Consider the following 20,763-nt stretch of genomic DNA (forward strand, 5'->3'; position numbering starts at 1 on the left):
CCTCCTCTTCGTCCCCTCCTCCCCTCCTTCTCCTTCCTCTTCTCTCTTTCTCTGTATCTTTCCACATTACGGATAGTTAGCAACCACTTCTTGCCCCACCTCCCTTCTCCTGGCTTGGACAGAGTTAAAAACTAGATTACTTTTGCCATTTCTTGGACCAGTATCTTCCATTCTTATTCCTTCCCACTAGAAGGACATTAGTCCTGGGACAATCTCTTAGAAACTACCATCTCCTCAAATCATGCCCTTATGAAATTCAATGCCTGACCTTCAGATAATGACCTGCACTTTCCCTGATTTTCCTCATACAGAAGTGAAATAGGTACTAAGAGATGGCTGGAGAGAATGCTGTTGCTATAAATTGCCAACCTGAAATGAGGCCATCTAGGTAGCTTCTCTAAAACTGTGAGGCAGAGGAGAGTGAAGGGGCCTGAGCATCCAGGGGCGCTATTCCCAGACATGCAGCCTTACTGTCAAGCAGTCGCTCTCTGTCTTGCCACATGGGAGGCACATTGGAGGGTTCATGCAACTCTGCTGAGTACTTAATAAAGAGCCAGTGTCAAGGGCTAGTGGCTGGAAGTACACCGCGGCTCTGTGGTGGTATTTTTTTAGCCTAGCCCTCTGCTCTTTCACATCAGACTAACAGAGATGGGAAGGTCATAGTGCTCTGCAGAGGAGCCGTCTCCAAGGACAGGAGCTAGTCAAGGACACTTGGGCCAGGTAATCTGTTACCTCTGAGCAGCACATAACAGTGACTAATCACCTCTATGGTTATGGATACATTTATAAATTCGATATTAACACCCAATACATTATTTATGACCCCAAATATGAATAATTCAGTGTGTCCACATTTAGCAGGTTTCTGCTTAAAAACCAGCTTTGCTTTGGGTCTTGGCTCGTGACATTGATCCAGAAAAAAAGGACTAGGAAAGAAATAGCCTAGCTCATGTTCAGTGTGCAGGGAGGCTGGGGCTCACCATGGGGAGTGTTTTCAGCCCAGACTCGCGCTGACATAGGGAATTAACTTAGCACCTCCCCAACCTTCCTTCAGCTTATTCATCCACATAATGAAGACAGTTGGGCTAGATGATCTCTCAGGCTCATTTCAGCCTTAAGATTCTAAGAAGGGGGAGAAAATAAAACTAATGAAAGTGGCAGAAAAAATGTAATATCCATGCTCCAGAAATGGTTTTACTTCACTGCCTCAATCTTGCCAGTTGTCCGAGGGATGAGGCTGGGACTGCTTGATGGCCTAGTTTCCTGGGTGTCTACATGCTTCCATCACCTAGCAATAGGTCCCACCTGCCTGTAAGCTGCTTGAGGTAGGGACTTACGTATCTTTGGGTTTACTGCAGCACTGAGCACAGTGACCAGCATTTAGTAGGTCCTTCTCTATGAATGTTAAGTGAAATAACTAATGAGGCAGATGTGAGGTGGACGTAATTCCTACCCCTTTGCCAGTTTAGTCCATCTCCGTAATGGGGAAGGAGAAAATTGCCCAGTGTGGTCTTCCCAGAAGTTCAGAACTCTGTTTTTCACTCCCATAGGGCCATTCCATTCCTTTTTAGCCCAGCAAACTTATGGGAAAAAAATATTGACTGTGAAGCTCTCCAAAACTCATTCATCTTTTGCCTATGGTTGAAGTTGAGCTGATCTCCGCTCTTCCTAAGAGTTAATCTTCTGTTCTTTGGCTATTGAAACAGTGGCCTGGGTAGCAGCAGGAACCTACTAGTGTGTGGCCTTGGACAGGTCAGTTCCCTAAGCCTCAGTTTGCTTATCTGCAAGATGAAAGGTTCAGACTCAGATATTTATAGGGGAATTTCCAATCCAAAATTCATTATAAAAAGTGGGTGGGGAGAGAGGCAATGGGACCTGCCTTGCATAACCCAGGGTTTAGTGGCACTCAGATAGTCAAAAGTAGAGTTGTCCATAATGGTTTAAATGATAGAAGCACCATGATATGACCCCCAGACTCCGTGAGCCAATTGCTCTGTCCCAGGGCCAGACCCCAGCAGCCAGCAGCCTCAGATTTGGGCTGATCATCTGTGAACCCAGCAAGTGGCTGCTAAATCACACCTGCTCCTATAAAAATAACTCCAGGTGCACTCCTGTGGGAGAAGGGGAGGGAGGCTGAAGCCTCCCTTTGGATGATATGTAAGCTCTAGGAAAGAGACATTAGGAGTGATGGGAGTTAAAGTTGGAAGTCTCCTGGTCCAGCCAAATGTTCCCAAGTGCACCTGTTCATGTAGGAGAAATGGGGAATTTTTCTATTTTAAAAGATATGAGCCAATGGAGGCTCAATTACCTCTTTTGAGAGCCTGTTCTGTGTTGTGATCATGGGCACAGTTTTCTCCAAATTGAACTCTCTCTTCATGAGGCCCATTTCTTCCTCTTTAATCTTCTGAGTTGATAGAGAGGCACTGGCTATGGCTAAGAAACTGAATTTAGATTTCCCCATTTCACTTTCCTGCTCTTATTTACCAGCCTTCCTAATAGGGTCTCCTCTTTCTCCAAGAGAAAATACCCTTGTAAGCTTAAGGCTAGAAGCCATTCCTCTATTTTCCATGTCTCCTCTCAGGATTGTTGCAAGTGCTGCACCTTCTTCTCAAAATACAGTGACCCAAGATTAAGTGTACTCACCCCCTCCAATAGTATAGGTATGTTTTCTGTCACCCTGCCCCAAATTTCATGTTTGCTTTTACATAACTCCACTTCTAATTTAATTCAGCTGCTGTTTCACTGTGATTCTCAGATCGTTTTCTCCCCAGAAATGCCTGTTTTTGTTGTGTGACACTGAGCTCATTTACATGCATACGATGACACTGAGAAATAGCAGACAATGATGACTGTGATGATGATAATGAAAATGAAAAGGAGATGATGATGACATAGTGTTGGTAAGAGTGAATAGTGTTCTTGGAATGCACTAATCCCAGAAAGCATATCATTTCATAGGAATGTACTTCAATATGTGTTTCTAAAAGATAAAGACTTTATTTTAATATAAGCACAATATAATTATTACATCTAAAAAATTCTTCAGTATCATCAAATTTCCAATCAGTATCCAATTGTCTCATAAATATTTTTCATAATTAGTTTGTTCAAACCAGGATACAAACTAGATTGATGGGTCTCTTAAATAGTTTTCTCCTCCTTTTTTTTCCTTGCAATTTTGTTGTTGTTGAAGAAACTACGTCATCTGTCCTATAGAATTTGCCAAGTTTGGATTTTGCTGATTGCATCTCAAGAACATTTAATGTGTGCCTTTGCTCCCTGTAGTTTGTATAAACTGCAGTTCAATCTAGAGCTTCATCAGATTTGGGTTTAACGTTTTTTGCAAGACTGCTTTGTAGGTGGAGTTGGGTATTTCCATCAAGGGGTTCATAATGCCTAATGGCCTCTCTCTATGAGGTCAGCAGATGCTAATGGTCATCTTCCAGACACAATGCTCTATTGCTTGACCTGGATTACCATAGGAATGCAGATGGTTGCTTTGGAGTTATTTGACAACCGAATGTGTATGTCTCATGAAATTTCTTGTGTGTGTTATATCACAGTTTTAAAATGTTTAAAAGAAAGAATATGGGCATTTTAATAGGTGGCAGGAAGCCCCAAGGGCTGTGTGCAGGGCAGTCATATCCATGAGATAAAGCAGAGTGCCTAGCAGATTAAAGGTAGGCCTTAACAGCTGACATCCTAATTTCTGAAACCAAGAGGCCAATTAAGCTGCTGGTTCTATTGAGGCAAATGCCCATGGGCCTATGCTTTGGGGTGCTTTCTCCCTAGAGTAGATTATGCTTCTGCCTCCCACAAGGACCATTTAGAGAATTCCAAGCAACCCTAATCAAGAGATCTGTGAAAGAGGCTTCTCTGCCGGTGTTTATACTAAACAAGAGGGTATTCTTAAGTGGCTGTTTCCAGCAGCTAATCAGGTAGGAGTGAGCCTCAGCCAGGGAAGTTTCCACATTTTGACCAATTAATGTGTGGCCCTAGGGAGACTCCCAGACAGGAGAGAGGGAGGGGTCTTGCGGAGTCAACTACCCTCAGTGCCCTGAACTATAAAATGGGAGTAATAATAGTACCTATCTCCTAGTGTTGTTTTGATGATTAAATGAGCCTTTGCTTGCAAATGACCTGGCACACAGTAAGGAACCAATAAATGTTGGCTATTCTTGTTATGCAGTTCCTGAAACCTGTGACATTTGCTTCTACAGCCACAGAATAGCCAGTCTTGACGTAGAGTGTTAAGAAATATCAATTGATGAAGACAGTATTTTAAAAATGCCACTTTCTTAGATCTATGAAGGGACTTGGCTATGACATCAATGTGAGTCAAGTGATTTCTTTCCTTTTCCTTTTTCTAGTAAGGAGATTTTGTGTATTCGGGAAACCAGTGAACTTTCTGAGAGTCGAAGCAGGACATAAATTATGATGATAACACTGATTGCCAGCCTGTGCCTTTGACCCTTAGCCAGAACCCTGCCAATGCCCCGATGGGAATTGTAAAGTCATTAGAAACAAAGATATAATTAACATCCAAAACAGGCAGGCAGACAAGTTGTCAAACTTTGTGATCTCCAAATGACCGCAAGGCTAAAATCACTAAAGAGAAAATTAAAACACAAAAGCCAAATGTGCCTGACTTTGTCCTTTACTTTGGTTTAATGAGGGCCTGGCTTGAAGCTCACTGATGGAGATGGGACGGCATGATGGGCTGAGGGCATCTCTAAAATTAGCTTACTCTTTCAGTTTAGAAGTGATTTCCAAATGAGGAATTTTCCAGGACTCTTAACACTGCTATATAGGCAATGATCCATCCAATAAACATGTATTGAACATGCACGGTATAGACGTAGTGTGAAGAGCCAATAATAAGCAAGATAGACTTGAGCCTGGCCTTAGGAGACTTACATTCTAGTGGTAGAGACAAATAAATGAGCAATTACAACAGGAGAAGTCATGTAACTCAAAGACAGCCCAGTCTAATTAATAATATCCAAAAAGTAGTTCCTGGGTCACCAAAGATTCACAAGAATGGATACCATTTCTGCTCCTAACTGCTGTTGTCTTCCTCTAGTTTCTCATCACTTTGTACCTAGACTCTTCTCCCTAATAGTAGAGTCTCCCTAATAGTAGAGTCCTCTTCCCAGAAGACCACTTTTATCAAGTCAGATATTTGCTCAAAAATATCTGGGGACTTTCCACACTGACAAGGTTATGTGTAAATTCTTTAGGCTGGGTCTTGAAACTTGAGTACAGTTTTACAAGTAGATAAGGGAGGTGGGGTTACGGGAGTAGATTCATTGCAAATGGTTGGAGCAGGGAGTACGTGGGGAAGGAACATTACCAAATGAGACAGATGGAGTCAGTAACCTTCTTTTCCATTCCGTCTTTTCTTGGTGAGCTGTTGGCATCTTCTGAGCTTCTGCACCTGCCCCAAAAGTCTGAAGGGACTAGGGCTGCATTATGATATCCCAGAACTAAGATTGGTTGGTTGCTTCTTCATGTCAATACTCACAACTCTGATGAATATCAGAATTCACCTGCATGTCAGACATGACAGAGCCTGCATGTCAGTTGTGAACAATAATGGTGGCCCCGGTTAATGAATGTCATGCAAGACTGAAGGATGATTAATGCTAAGAAACCAAAGAAAATAAATTTTAGGCAGAGTAGGTTAAATCTGTCCTAAGCAGGAAATATAACTCCACAATTACAATGGCTTTTTTATGTTTTATGTCAAATTCTCCAAACTTAAAATATCAACTTTTGGAGCACTTATCACACTGTATTTTAATTACATGTCTCCTTACTGTCTCTCATCTACCAGACTGTGGCATCTTCTTCAGGAACCATCTTTTACTCATTTCCTAAACAAAGCACCTGGCATAAAGTTAAGCACACAATAGACACTCAATAAATGGTAAGTGAATTCTGTCCCCTTGCCTTACAAAGTCATTTCTAAGAACCTGAGGCCATGGTAATTTGTCTTTTCTCTGAAGTTTTGGGGTACCAGTCTGTCCTATTCATATATTTTCTGAAATTGCCTTCCAACTTTCAAATGAATTCTAAAAGTTCATTGGAATATTCTCTGGTCACAGAAAAAAAGTTATAAAGGTTGTCATTGCCTATACTAGTCCACAAATCTTATTTTTAAACCATCATATTCAACTCACCCAACACTTATTAAAAACTTACTATGTGCTGGGTGCTAGAATAGACACTGGAAATAAAACAGCAATTAGGCCCTGTCTTTAAGGAAACTCAAGATCCAGAACAGATAAATGATGATAGCACAGGATGAGGCAGAGGAGGAAATTTTTACCCTGATGGTAGTCACAAAACCTTCCCAGGGAAAGTGACATTTGAGCAAGGTTTTAAAAGATAAATAACTTTTTTTTTTTTTTTTTTTTTTTAGAGACAGGTTCTCACTCTGTTGCTCAGGCTGGAGTGCAGTGTTGCAATCATAGCTTACTGCAACCTCAAACTCCCAGACTCAAATGAACCTCCCACCTCAGCCTTGTGAGTAGCTGGGGCTACAGACATTTGCCACCACACCTAACTTTTAAAAATATTTTTGTAGAGACAGGTCTCACTATGTTGCCGAGGTTGGTCTCGAACTCTTGGGCTCCAGTGATCCTCCAGCCTCAGGCTCCCAAAGCACTAGGACTACACCTGGCCCTTGAAAGATGAATTAGAGTTCAGCCAGGCAGCAAGATTGGAAAGGAAGAAACTCTGGCAGAAGCATGAGAGACAGAGAGGCCTGAGGTGCTGCACAGTCTAGATGGCAGAGAAGGGAAGTGTCTGGGGACCAGGGAGCTGAGTGAAGCTTCTGGCCTTAGGTAGAGGGGAGCCAGAGCCTCAGGTTCTGCTCTGTGAGCAATCACAGAGAGCCTTCAAGGCATGAAAGACCTTGGACTTTATTCTGTAGGTAATGGAGGCACTTCAGGCAGAGAAACGCTGAGATGAATCCAGTCCAGCTGCAGACCAGAGGGCATGGATTGGGGATGCAGCAGCCAGAGACAGAGTCCAGGTAGAGGACACTGCATAGCCTTGGTGAGACATAGTGAACATCAGAACCAAGGTCATCCAAGCTTTTCTAAGCCTTTCTATTTCTAATTGCCTTTTTCTCCACTTCTGTGCTCTCATATTCTCCAAAAGAATGGGCAGTGGGTCATGGGCTCCAGAAATGTAAGGAGTGTTTGTGTTGAAGTGTAGACGTGGACATTTGCAAGCCTGCTATTTATTAGTGGAGCTCCCTTGAATGCATCTTATCTTCCACTAACACCATAAAGCACTTGAGGGTAAATGTTGCATCTTACAGATCTCTCTACTGCTCTTCCATTCAGCCTCAAGAAGAAGTGTCCTGCATTGTGAATTCAAATGTATTGATTAATCTATACATTTTGCCTAAAATATATATTTGGGGGGCCGCCAGTATCATGTGAACATTTTGTTTACTCCTGATATGTTGTAGACACACAAACACCAATTAAAATCACACAAGTGAACAATTCTAATCTAAAGATGACATGGCATTAAATCATAGAGTTTAGCCTAGACTGGATGCTGATCCTTACCTTGGTCCTGATTCAATTCCACTGCCCAGCCATGGGCTCAGTTAATTTCCTCAAGATTTAGATGAGGCTCTGGCTCTTCTCTACCTAAGTAGCAGCTCCTGTGAACCCTCAGCATAAGAAACAAGTGATGGGCAAGTTTTGATTAATAACTCATGGCTGACAATCACACAATATTTTTCCTTTTTTGAAATTCAGTGAGAATTTCCCAATATATTATCCAGGATTTACAATCACCAGAAATTTGCAAAATAGAAAATCAAATTGAAATTCATTGACTCTGAGAATTTAGGAGCACTTTGGGGTCTTCCAGGGCCTTCAATAAGGGCCCAGTTTTCATTCTTCTGTGGGTGGGTGTGGCAAACCTGCACTCCCTGCAGAATCTTGCAATTGAAAGCTCTATGAACCGGGGATTCACTGGGTGTTGGACAGAACTGTTAAAGAGTTATCTTGAATTTATTCATTTGACCCACATTTATTGTGTGGTAATGTGTTTTAGGCACCAAAAGGCAAACCAAATAAACAATAAAAAGAATGCTGCCTGAGTCAATCAGACCTGGGTTGACTATGTAGCCAAGTGTTAAGTTGCTTAACCTTTTTGAGCCTTAGTTACTTATCTGCAAAATGTGGACAATAAAATTCTTCTCTGCGTTGTGATCAGAATTAGGAATCATGATATGTAAATGACCTTGCATAGCACCAATATCATAGGTGTTCATATAAACTGAGATCTCCTCTCCTTCCTTGTAAGGATCTTAAAATCCGCAAGTGAATACAAATATCAAATAACTAGAGAATTACCTAAAAGCAGAGTAAAATGTTGCATTAATTTACAGCAAACTGCTCAGCATCAAACAACAGAGCCTGCAGCTGTCTAGAGAGAAACTGCTCAGATATTCAAGGTAATTTTGCAAAAATCCACTCTAAACAAGCGTTGACATAAACTCATCTTTAGCTGAGCTGTAGCTTTGTGGCACTTTAAAAAATCTGTAATATTAAAAGTAAATTAAACAGTGCATATGACTAGGCATTGAAGGTGTTTAGGGGGTAATTTCACAGTTGACGATTCAAGGCTTCCTGTCTGATGAAAATTCACATTTTCCCATGGGTGGAGGAGCAGAGTTGCAGGAATTGGAGAGGAGAAGACAAGGACACAGGAAGTGTGACCTGGTTGGGGAAGGTGAGAATGTGGGCCAGGGGCTTTGACACACGCCTTCCTTTGAAGACCCTTACATGAGGATAGATGTCATTTTCTGAGCCTTCATTCAGCCAAGTGAACAGATACTCTTGGCTACAGAATCTGGGTCAGGAAATGTGGGTTAGCCTCCTAGTTTCATTGCAGTCCTGCAGGGTAACTCATTTGGAGGTACAGGTGGTCATGGCACTCCCCAGGATGCCAGAGACCTTCCTCTTATCCTCCCACTCCACCACCATGTTGCTATCCTCTTCACCACCACCACCCCCTCCCACCCCTATTCCCATCACCTCCCCTCTTGTGTCCTTGGGGTCATTACTGTACATATGGTAGGCTTTGGAGTGAATGTCAGAAGACAGAGTTTCTGTTTCTCCACAGAGAGATGAACAATGAGCTACCTCTCCAGCCGCAAGGAGGGTTCAGGTCTGGCCGAGCTTTCCACGTGCTCTTGTCTGTCCATACATAGGATGGGACTTGGCAGAAACAGAGTCCAGGGCTCTTCTGGGTTATCAGTGAGAGGCTGGCCACTGGACATGGTTCTCATCCAAGGGACAGAGTTGAGTCAGGCTGTATGTCAGCCATCCTGAGGAGAGAGCCAGAAACCCAAAGTCAAGGTGGAGTGGATCAGAAACCAAATGGGACCAGCTCAGAGCCAGGGGAGGACAGAATGAAACCACAGTTGGTGATGAGAAGTGAGCCAAGTCACAGCAGACGGGAGTCATCAATCTAGAGCAGCTTTGACAAATCTCACCAAGTTGCTGTTGACCCAGCTGCAAGGGCTGTCACCCTACTGCCATGCCTGCAGGAGGCAAGCCAAGGCAACACAGGCAGTCTGTGTCTGTGGTCAGAGCAAACCCACCTGGCCACAGGAACAAGCTTAACAGTCTTTCTGTGCTTAGGACCTGAGAATTCACAAAGCATTTGACGTCCACTATGATACTCAAGCCTTGCGAAAACCTATTGTTCGTATCCATTTTGTAGCCGCAGGATAATAAAGATAAGAGACTTGCCTGAGGCCACTCAGCTCTTAAGTTGTGGAGCCTGGTCTTGTCCTATCCCTTCCTATATATCCCACATTCGATCTGTGAGCTTGGTTGTATCCATACCATGTTCCATTCAATCTAGCTTCAGTGGAAAGCTGGAACTATTCATTACCCTTGGTTCACAGGCTGAAGGCGAGTCTTGCTGGGTAGTGATCTAATGACTAGCCATTACCCTATTTCTGATCTCACCTTCCCACCCAGATCTGGGAGACCACAGTGTCTCTAAGGATAGGATATAGCCCATTCTGGCCACTCATCCTCCACCTGTGCCATGACCTCACTACAGGTGGTGACCCTCATCCTTCCTCCACATATATCCAAACCTCATTTTGTTTTCCTCATTTGACTGTGCCTTAGCATAGCTGTTCATTTCCTGCTTAATAACACTTGCCTCTGAGAGGAATCGTGGCACGAGTTTTAACAGCACTATTATTGGATAATCACCTGTATGAAATCTCACCAAATCTAGGTAGCAATCAATCTGTAGTTAATTAATATAAAGCAACCAGTCCCTTTAAATCCAAATGTTGCAACTGACACGGTTGGTTGACTAAATATTGGTGCCATTTATAAGTACATGCTTCTTGGATCATCCTGGACTTAAAAATATTTTTCAATACTAGCTGGTATTTAACAGAAATTAATTGTTGGCCATGCATCATCAATTCCATCTTATAGAATTAAGACCTAGGGCTACCTTGGAGCAGCCGTGTGCATAGAGGAGCTTCCTGGGTAGTTCTCTGAGACACATGATGTTCTCACCTTATTCACTGATTGTTACCTCACTTCTACATCTCCCTACCCTACATGGTAATGAGGCTTCTTGTAATCAGGCTGCAACTTTGCAAATTCTTCTTTAATTTGTGTCTTTGGGCTTGGCTCACATTCCAAAAACATTTTATTACTTGTTAATGTCACAGTGGGCATGGAGGCTCACAGAGTAAGAGAACTGGAATCAAGAGAGAAGAGTGGGAGTAAAGCGCTGGTGTAACTCTGAATGAGGCATCCCTGAGTTCATCTTGCAGTGTCAGGACCTTCATTTAAAGAACAGCAATAAAAACATTTGCCACCAACCTGCCCCATCTGTACTAGTCAGGATTCCTTTATGTGACAGAAGTGACAGAAACCCACTCAAAAAATAATAATAATAGAAGCAAATAAATGACATTTATTGCCTCCTATCAGTGAGTCAAGGGAATTCAGGCATGATTGGACCCATGGATTCAAACAATATCTTTAGGACTTTCTTGCTACATCTCTTTGTCAGTTTCCTTGGGCTGCTGTAACAAAGGACTACAAACTTGGGATGCTTTAAAACAATAGAAATTTTTGCACAACAATGTAATTGTACTTAATGGCACTGAACTGTACATATGAAAAGAGTCCAAATGGTAAATTTTGTGTTACGTATGTTTTATACTAATTTTAAACATAGAAACAACAACAAAACCCAGACATTTATTCTCACAATTCTGGAGGCTGGAAGCCTAAAATCAAGGTGTCAGTAGAGCCACACTTTCTCTGGAGGCTCCAGGGGAGGATCCTTCCCAGCCTCTTCCTAGATTCAGGCTGTTGCCAGCATTCTTTGGCTTCCCTTGGCTTGTTGAGGCATTGCTCCAACACTCTATTTCCAAATAAGTTTGTGTTCTGAGGTTCCAGGTGGACATGGATGTGTGTGTGTGTGCGTGTGTGTGTGTGTGTGTGTGTGTGACCATTCAACCAGGTACAATCTCTTAGCTCCCTTTGCTTGTTCAGCTTTTTTTCATTCAGGCTTCCTGTAAGTGGCAGCAATATAACTTCAGGAAACCCTAGCAATTTCCCAGAAAAGAGGTGAAAGCCCCTCCCCAAACAACTGGATTCTGAGTGGGCTGTGCTTGGATCAATCCACCCCTGGACCAATCACCCATCCTATCTGAGCCTGCAGAGTCAGGCCATGTCTGGGGCAGGGATGGCAGAGCAAGGTGACTGGCACGCACCTTTCCAGAATTCCATGGAGATACGGGACAGACACAGAGAGCAGGTATCTCCACAACATTTCTCTAGCTTTCCATAAATATAACTACGTTTCTATTATCAAAGAAAAGAAATACGTTTCTATTATTAAAGAAAATAACACTTTTTAAGGTGCTATTTCCACCTACAGAAACTTGATCATCCAAACATGATGGCTTTTGATTTTGAAGACATTAAAATTAGGAGCTCCTTCGGGCTTAGGAATTAATTTCATATAATATATTATAATATATATATATATAATGTATATATTTAGGAAGAAAGTGCATTCAAATAGGGTTTATAGGAAGACTAATACTTAAGAATCCCAACTCCTTTTTATTCACATATCTAAGTCAGAAATGTAGGGGACAAGACCCTTAGATGACACAAAAAGGTGGTATGTGTCACATTCAGGTGTATTTAGAACTATAGGGTATTCTGAGTAATTTGTTAAAGGAAGACCTAAAGTGTATTTCAAAGTCCACCCCGCTCCTACCACCAACCCTGGCTGAATTTCATTTTGTAGTTCTTTTCTGTTCTCATTAAGGTGTCATGTTTGTCAGTGGAAGTGCCACCTTCAAACCCAGACTTGCAGAATGAACTCTCAGTCACAGATTATTGGGTCTGTCTAACATCTTTGCCTTTCTCTCTTATTTCTGACATATAAATAGGGCAAGAACTATCATTCCCCTTTCCCTGAAGGGCAAGGTCAAAGACTTCTTTGAAAAGATTCTGACATCCTGGGTGGGGAAAGCAAAATAGATTTCATCCTCTCCAGGGTATGACATTTTGGGGCAGAGACTAGCAATGTTCTCTGGCAACTTGCACCTTAAATGGCTTTTCTAAATGTTTGCTTATCTCAGCAAGAAGATTTACTAGACAGACATGCCTGCTGTCATTTCATTAATTTGCTTAGTCAGCAAATGGGTATGCCGGCCCATCAGTAACATTGGGCAGAACTTGAGCTTTCTCTGTGGGGCTGCATTTGCCTGGCCCTACTTATGCATCAGTTAACAACCTGCTTTTCCGGAACTCTGACAGTGTGAATGATGGTTTAGACTTTAGCACCACACAAACACTTAGAGAAGCTGTTTCCTGCCTCTGCCTGACCTCACATCATAGGAAAAAGGACTACGAAATAGCCTTTTCTTGCCTCATCTGAGTTGGCAGCAGTTTTGATGCGTCCCAAACTAATTTAGTTGCAAGATCCTCAGCAGTAACTAAGCACCCAGCAGACACATTCCATTCATCAGTCACCAACCCAGATGGTGTCAAAGTGTGCTGCCTGAGACACCTGGAGAGACAGAACAGTTCCATGAATCAGAGACGGAAGTCTGAAAGCAAGAGAAGGGTAAAAGGAGGCTGAAGGATCAGGGAAGAAATAAATAATAAATAATAAAAATAACTAATACAGCCAAACGAGAGAAGGAAGGATCAAAAGCCTCTGGCAATGCAGGTAATCTAGTAACCAACTCATCCTGGTTTGCCCGAGACTTTCCCAGTTTTGAAACTGGAAGTCTCATGTCCCAGGAACCCTCCTTAGTCCTGGGCAAACCAGAATGGTTGATCACCGTAGATAGTCCAAGGTGGGCTTTAATAATGCAAGGCAGGTGGGGAGGAATCTGAAGAGCAACCTGACATCACGTTGGGGCCGATTACGTTTAAAATTTGAAAACGCCTCTTTTGACTCTGCCACCCTGGTCCCAGGAAGCAGATCCCACAGCATGCCACAGATGCGGCCCAGGCTGCTCAGCTTTGAAGGCTGTCACAGTCTCACTCTTCGTACTTCTCTGAAGTGCCATTAAAGGGAACATTTTGTTCTCACAGATCAAGCTCCCAGCGTACTCCAAAGGTTGACCAATATGTATCTCTGACTGACTGGAACTTTTTTATAGGCGGTTCTTCCTAGCTGTTCATTCTTGGGTTATATAGAAATCTAGTTGACAAAGTGGTGCCCCTAATTGAATGAGGCCATGAGGCTAACACTAAAAGCAAATCACAAAATTACAGTAAGAGTCTGAATCAGAAATCTCACCCTAGAGTCAACACAGGCTCACCTGCAAGGGAGAGTGGTCTTCAAAGTTTCTCAGGCACAGACACTCACTGTCCCAGGAGGTTGTCCTGCCCATCCCAAAGCTAAAGTGCTTTAGCACTTTCTCGTTTATCACTCTTGTCTGTCTTGAGCCTCAGACTGTCCTGCTGCTGGTCTCTGCATTGCCCTTACTGGAGTGGGCATCTCATGTTGTAACCATGCCTTCCATTCTCTCTGCTGCCATGCTTCGGGACCTCCCCCACTCCTCCCTGCCCACTGGTCCTTGGCCTTGGCTTTCTGGCTAGGCACTGGCAGCCTACCTTGGCTCTGGCAGGACTCAGCCCAGATTACACAAAGGGTATCTATTTTTCCAGCAAAGAAATTCTCCTGTGGTTGGTTTTCCCATGCTGCTTGCTACCCACCTTGCAAAAGTGGAATAGACCATTTAATCAAGATGCTGTTTCAGGAGAAGGCAACACCTAGGCCCTAGTTTTTCTACAATGCCTATTTCTCAATACCAAATAGCTTCACACAAATGTTAACTTACTTTTTAAAATATTTATTAAGAAATTAGCACATGCCAGGCCCTAATGCAGGCATTTAGAACACAAGAGAGGACAAAACAGGCAAGAGTGAAATGGCCTTTGCCGGTGCAGTTTATGTCCTGGAGAGGCAGAGAGAAATGATAAGAGTATAAAAACTGACTAATAACACTTAAGAAAGTAATAAGCACTGTGAAGACAACGAAAAGAGGGTGCAGCCTTCCTGCAGAGGGTGCTTTCCCCTTATGGACCTTCCCACCCAGAGTGCAGTCTAACAACTCCTCCAAGAGCTCTGCACTGCCTCCTGCTGGCCAAGGTCAGCAGAACATGCTGTACTCTCCCCTGGTTGCTTCCATCTCTCCATGAGTAACTGTTTCAGTTTTCGCCGCTATCCCTCCCCGTCTTGCCATTTGTGGAATACACAGTCTTAGTACTTTTCAAGGAGATGGGGGCTTTAGGAACGGAGGTTCTCTTGGTAAAATCCCTTCTTGAGATGTTCTCTGTCAAAACAGAAAATGTCTTCTGCAAGGTTATACAGCTTGGCAGTTATGAGCATGGGCTTTGGCATCAGCCAACCTGAGTTCTTTTCCTTCACCCCCATCTGTCTTTCTAACTGGTATTGGTTCTTCAAAGCCTGATGCAAGTGTCTCCCCCTGAGAAAGCATTTCCTGTTCCCCTGCAATATGGGTACCCAGCAGTGTCAGCTTATAAATGCCACGTGGGCATGGTCAAGTCTTATTAATTTGATACCGAATCACAGCAGGCATTGATGGGATTCAATAAACATTATTGAGTGCATGCATGAATAAATGAATAAGTCTGGAGCTCAGCAGGCCAGCCTGGATCTGATAAACTTGGTCCCCTAGCTAACTGCATAACCCAGGTGTCTACAATGAAAGGCACAGTAAACTTGTTTTCCCTCAAATCACATTATGCACAATGGAAAAGTTGGAAAGGCATCTCTTGGGTGGTTCAGATTGGCTTTCCCCAAAGCAAGACGCACAACTGTTTTTGTCAAAGCCACACAACGACCTCCTCAGTGGACTTCTTTGAAGCATCCATTGATCTTTAAGAAAAGTATAATTGAACAAAAGTGCTTCTTCCAGCTTCTTGTCTTGTTCCCTGAATTCCCTCTATGTGTTTCCAGCTGTAATGTGAAATTCAACTGTGTGTCAGCCCTGATGATGGTGAACTCCCTAGCTCAGACACTGGCTTGTTTGGGGAAAGCTGTTTTCACAGCTTTCCCTGGACAAGGTGCTAATCTCTGACAGATTGGAATGAAAAGTTATCCCAGCAGCTCAGACCACCCCCTGGCTGTGCTGGAGTGAAGGCATCAGTGAAAGCTAACCCCTAGGAGCCCTCTTTGGCATCTCCTATGATCTCTGCCTGCTGAGCAGAGGGGGCTTAGTTGTTTGAGGAATAATGGAAATGTCATAGAGTCGCTCTGTTGCTAAATGCTATGTTGCGGATAGTAAGCAATCAGCACAAATCCCTGATATTGAAGGATGGATCACGATACCCTTCTAGAAACTTCCCATCCATTATCTTGGCCTGGCAACACTAAGGGAAGGTCATCGTCAAGGTTCCAGTTTGCTGAAGTGTAACTTTTCTGTTGATTTTCTGCTGAACCCTCATTGTGGTTGATAGCAGATGGCTCTAATATGACACAGCACTGGACTAGACGGACAGCTAGGGCAAGTCAATGATTATAAGAGTCTCCATTGCTAATAGAGGCCACAGGAAATTGTGTGTGAACATGCTCTGGAAACTGTAAAGCACTGTACAAATACGAGAAGTTATTATTATGGACTACCCGTAAATTACTAATTTTGAAGAAAACTATACTGAGTATCATTTAATATCCTTTTAATGTCTCAGAAAGCATTTTAAAACCTCCCAGTGCTTTGGTGGTATAATTCTGAACTTCCCTTGTTACAGTAGACAGAGTTCGCAAGCTCCTAAACTTTGATGACTTCGGTACTGTTTTCAGGGGAGCAAGACAGTTTAAAGATGATCATGGTAGATATCACCACAAGATGGCACTATTTATGACATTTATTTGCCTTGATTAAAACCAATCTGACATTTGAGGGGTCCAGGTCAAGAGGGAAAAAGAAGGCCTAAATACCACATGTTTAATTATTTAAAAGTTAAGTCAATCTAACACACAAAGTAAATAAAATATGTTTTCTATCTGGAAAAATATAACTTCCTAATGAATTTGAAGGCGAGGTACAAACTGCAAAAGCTGAGGCTCATGTTGCAGGCAGAACAGGATGGCTGAGGGTGGGTCAGCATCCAGCACCCTCGTCAGCCCATCGTGCACTGTGATGGCCTTGCACGCGTGCCTTTGAAACCCATCCACATCCCTGTGCCCCTCAGCCTTGGGCCATCTGGAGGTCAGACCAGGGGAAAGGTCCTGCATGATCTGGAAGTATGCTCAGGATTGCTTGCGCAGGCACTTGTGAGGGGAAGTCACCTAGAGCAAGGATTAGCTGACTTTTCTATAAAGGGTCAGATGGTAACTATTTGAGGCTTCGTGAGCAATGCAGTCTCTCTCACCCCTATTCAACTTTGCCACCGTATCACGAAAGCAGCCATAGACAATACATAAAATGAACAGGTGTGGCTGTGTTCCAATAAAACTTTAGATACAAACACACATGGATTCGGACCACAGGCCATGGTTTGTAGGCATGTAGTCTAAAAGCTGGGGCTAAGGCTGCCAAATAAAATACAGGACACAGAGTTAAACTTGAATTCCGATAAACTGAATACTTGTATAAGTAGGTCCCAAATATTGCATGGGGCATACTCATACTAAGAAAAAAAATGGTTTATCTGAAATTCAAATTTAACTGTCCCTCATGTATTTTTATTTGCTAAATCCGCCCATGCTAGCTGGGGTGGGAGCAGAGGGTAGGACTGTCCCATTGGCCCTGGGCACTCCTTACCCATGGGGAGGGCCACAAGCTGAGGGAGGCCAGAGCGGGGCCTCTAAAGCACAGGCTGTAAGGTCAGGGCTACATTGCCCAGGGCCTGAGGACAGTTATGGTTTTTAAATGACAATTACATGCTCTCAAATAATAAATAGAATATTATATTTCCAATTTATATAGTTGATTTTCTGGAGTCTGGGCATTTATATAGTCAACAAATATGTGCCAAGTTCCTGTATGTGCTGGCACTGAAGGATACAAAATGGTGCCAGAAAAAAAGGAAAAAAGGCATAATCCCTGCATCCATGGGGCTTATGCAGCGGAGGCAGGCATCGCACCAATGTGCAACTTCACACATAAATAATCATTACAAAGCAGAGGGGCCGTGAAGAAAAGGAGAGTAACAGCAGAGAAAAATCAATCGAGGGGCAAGGAGGCAGACTGAGAAGTGAGGTTTGAGCTGAGATGCAAAGGAGCACTAGGAGGTGCCAGGTGAAGCAGAGAGGAGAGGAACTTCCTGAGGGAAGACCCTGAGCTGGGGCAGGAGAGGGGCCGGTGGTGAGTAGGAGGGGGCTCGGCCAGGCCTGTGAGCAGCTCCCATTCATTTCAAATGCAGCAGGAAGCTCCCACAGCGTTTTTAAAGGGAGGGAATATGATCCAATTCTTATTTTAAAAGCTCACACTTGCTGATTCTTCCTGCAGAGTGGATGGGGCAAGAGGAAGAGGAAGAGAGAGGAGTCTTCGGAAGGCAGTGCAGTCATTCTGGGAACAGGGAATGGTGAGAAGAGCACAGCTTGGAGAAGCCTGTGCAAGGGCTAGGGGATGGGGCGGGGACAAGAGATAGGGGTGTCCAGACCAGCTACGGGGTTTCTGGCTTTGCTGAGCAGAGAAAATATGAAGGAGACGCAGGCTTGGGGAGAAGATGGACATTTCAGTTGTTTACATGTTAAGTGGGAGGTGCTGTTTATACCACTGAGTGGACATCTCAAGGGAGCAAGGAGATACACAGTTGGCCCTCCATATCCACAGGTTCCATACCTATGAATTCAGCCAACCTCAGATCACACAAATAAAAAACAATACAACAACTATTTACATAGTAGCATTTACATTGTATTAGGTATTATAAATAATCTAGAGATGATTTAAAGTGTATGGGAGGATGTATACAGCTTGTATGCAAATACGATGCCATTTTGTATAGGGGACTTGTGCATTCGCAGGTTTTAGTACTCACGACGGTCCTGGAACCAGGAGATATGACTGTACTTGTCATATCTGCAGCTCAGAAGAGAGGCGAGGGCTACAAACGGAAGGCAGCAGGTGGTCGAAGTCCTGTGGGAGGTATTTGTAGCCATGAGAGTAGCTGGGACCTTCGTGGTGAAAAGAGAAAGGGGTCTGAGGTGGACCCCTGAGGCTCTTCAATGTTAGAAGAGGAGACAGCAAAGAAGGAAAACAAGCAAGAGCAGTGCTGTGCAAGCCAAAAGATGGGAATGCGTTAAAAAGTTCTAGTTCTGACAATTATCAAATACATCCTTTTTCCTTGAGAGCTTATAAGGCCCCTCCTCGTCACAGCCTCTCTTACCTTATCTTATTGCTATACATATGATGATAGAAAGATAAAGCAGATGAGCGAAAGATAAAAACACATCCATCAACAGCCATTACAGTCACTCTCATTAGTATTCACATACTCAGTGTCAAAGGAGTAAGTAAAAAGATGAATGGGTGACTTTTGAATAAGTGAAGGAAGATATTCATTTCCCTCGACTTCTTGGTTAGGAAACAGATTTTGAATATTCTTTAAAGAATTTTCCTTAACAAAATGGCAGCCAGTAAAGGTAGAGGCTCCTTGAACAAATCTAACGTGCGTTGGCATTTCCCAGCCTAGGAGGGCTGCCCTCCCATGGAACCTCAGTCAAGCACACTGGGCTCAGGAGCCTAGAAGAGTCAGTCCCATGCTCAACTCACTGGGATGATGGGTGCCATGTGCTGTTCTGACTACCTATGGGGAACTCATGGAGCTCCTGTGACTCAGATTAGTGACATTTCTTAGTTCCTAGTAAATAACCTTGTGTTTTGACCTGTAACAATGTGAAATGTTAACAAAGCCATGAGGAAATTAAAATCCCTTGATGTAGGTTGGAGGCTGCCTAAGTGGATCCTGTCCAGGTGACAAAAGGTCTGCTAGACCCTGAAAAGAAACAAAGAAAGGAAAAGGTCACCGAGTAAATAGCCATGTGGTGAAATGCCAAAGTACAAGAGTTTATTGAGACCAAAGAGGTGCCTTTTACATGAAAGAATTCCAGCTAAAGGTCACTAACAGGTCCAAACACCAACTAATACAGGTAAAATGGAAGTTGATGGTTAAAAGAAGACCTGGGGCTCTGATTGCTGTATTGGAATAAAATCTAGTGAGCAGCAGTACTTTAGTTATTATTTTTCTGTAGAACTTTACAGTTTTCAAAATGTTTTTCCATATATAACCACCTTATTTTTTCAGAAACCTGACAACCGGTCTTAGCAGGGATTAGGATTTACATTTGGCAGATGAGCAGGAGAAAGGCTCAGAGAAGTTAAGTAATTTGCCTAAGGTCACAGAGCAACCTGGTCAGGTGGTTGCTAGAACCCAGGTCGTTGATCAACCAGTTCATTGATCGTTCTAGCACAATATCTTTCAGAACAATATCAGATCACAAAATGAGATCAACACAAGGCCTCGGTGATTTCACAAAGAATTTTCTGCCCAGCCGTTAGCCAACTTCTATGGCTGATACATGTCTGTGTCTAACAATACCAGGGGTCTGTATAAATAGAAGCCATCAGTGAAGACACAGCAATAGAATTCCAAAAGAGGCACCACATAGAAAGCTCATGTTTTCCAAGCCAAACAAAGTACTGGCTATTACTGGAAGCCATGAAGTAAGGCAACATTAATATCAATTTGTTGCTACTTACTGTTGCTGTCCCCTCCTAAGAAAGGAGACACAGCCAGACTGCTCCACAGAGTGGCTCCCTGCTGGGATCTGTGGAGTTAGACAGAGTCAATCATACTTCATCTCTCTCAAATCATTTGACCACCTCTCTTGGTTCCTTTTATGAAAACCTGCAGAAGAGTTAACCACCGACCTTCCAGAAATGCAATCTGACTCCTGCCCCCATCTGGCCAAGCCTTGGTGTGGATAGGATGGGAGTGAGAGAAGAGGCTGAGGTGCAGCTAAGAATTCTGGCCAGCACAGGGACATAAGATTCCAAAATCCTCAAGGGCAAGGATCAAGCTTGAGGGCAGACTGACTTTTAGGCTTCACTCCTCTTGTCATCTCAATTACCAAATACGGTCATGCAAATAGCACTCAGTTACGGCTTGCTAAATTGAATTACCCTGAAAGGATGTGAGATGGACAAAGTGGAGAGGATGACTACTCAGAAAGACA

At 43.2% G+C, this 20,763-nt stretch overlaps 1 protein-coding gene across 1 annotated transcript in view; it reads left to right on the forward strand.

Moving 5' to 3' along the window:
- LOC108542403 (ferritin heavy chain-like) overlaps positions 1 to 20,763 on the forward strand; it is an 88,142-nt gene that overhangs the window by 11,309 nt on the left and 56,070 nt on the right. The window contains 1 exon segment of the mRNA XM_017892398.1: positions 8,643 to 8,763. Within this exon segment, the coding sequence (XP_017747887.1) occupies positions 8,643 to 8,763 (121 nt within the window).

The sequence above is a fragment of the Rhinopithecus bieti genome, unplaced genomic scaffold (genome assembly GCF_001698545.2).
Source record: "Rhinopithecus bieti isolate Rb0 unplaced genomic scaffold, ASM169854v2 scaffold_20892, whole genome shotgun sequence".
NCBI lineage: Eukaryota > Metazoa > Chordata > Mammalia > Primates > Cercopithecidae > Rhinopithecus > Rhinopithecus bieti.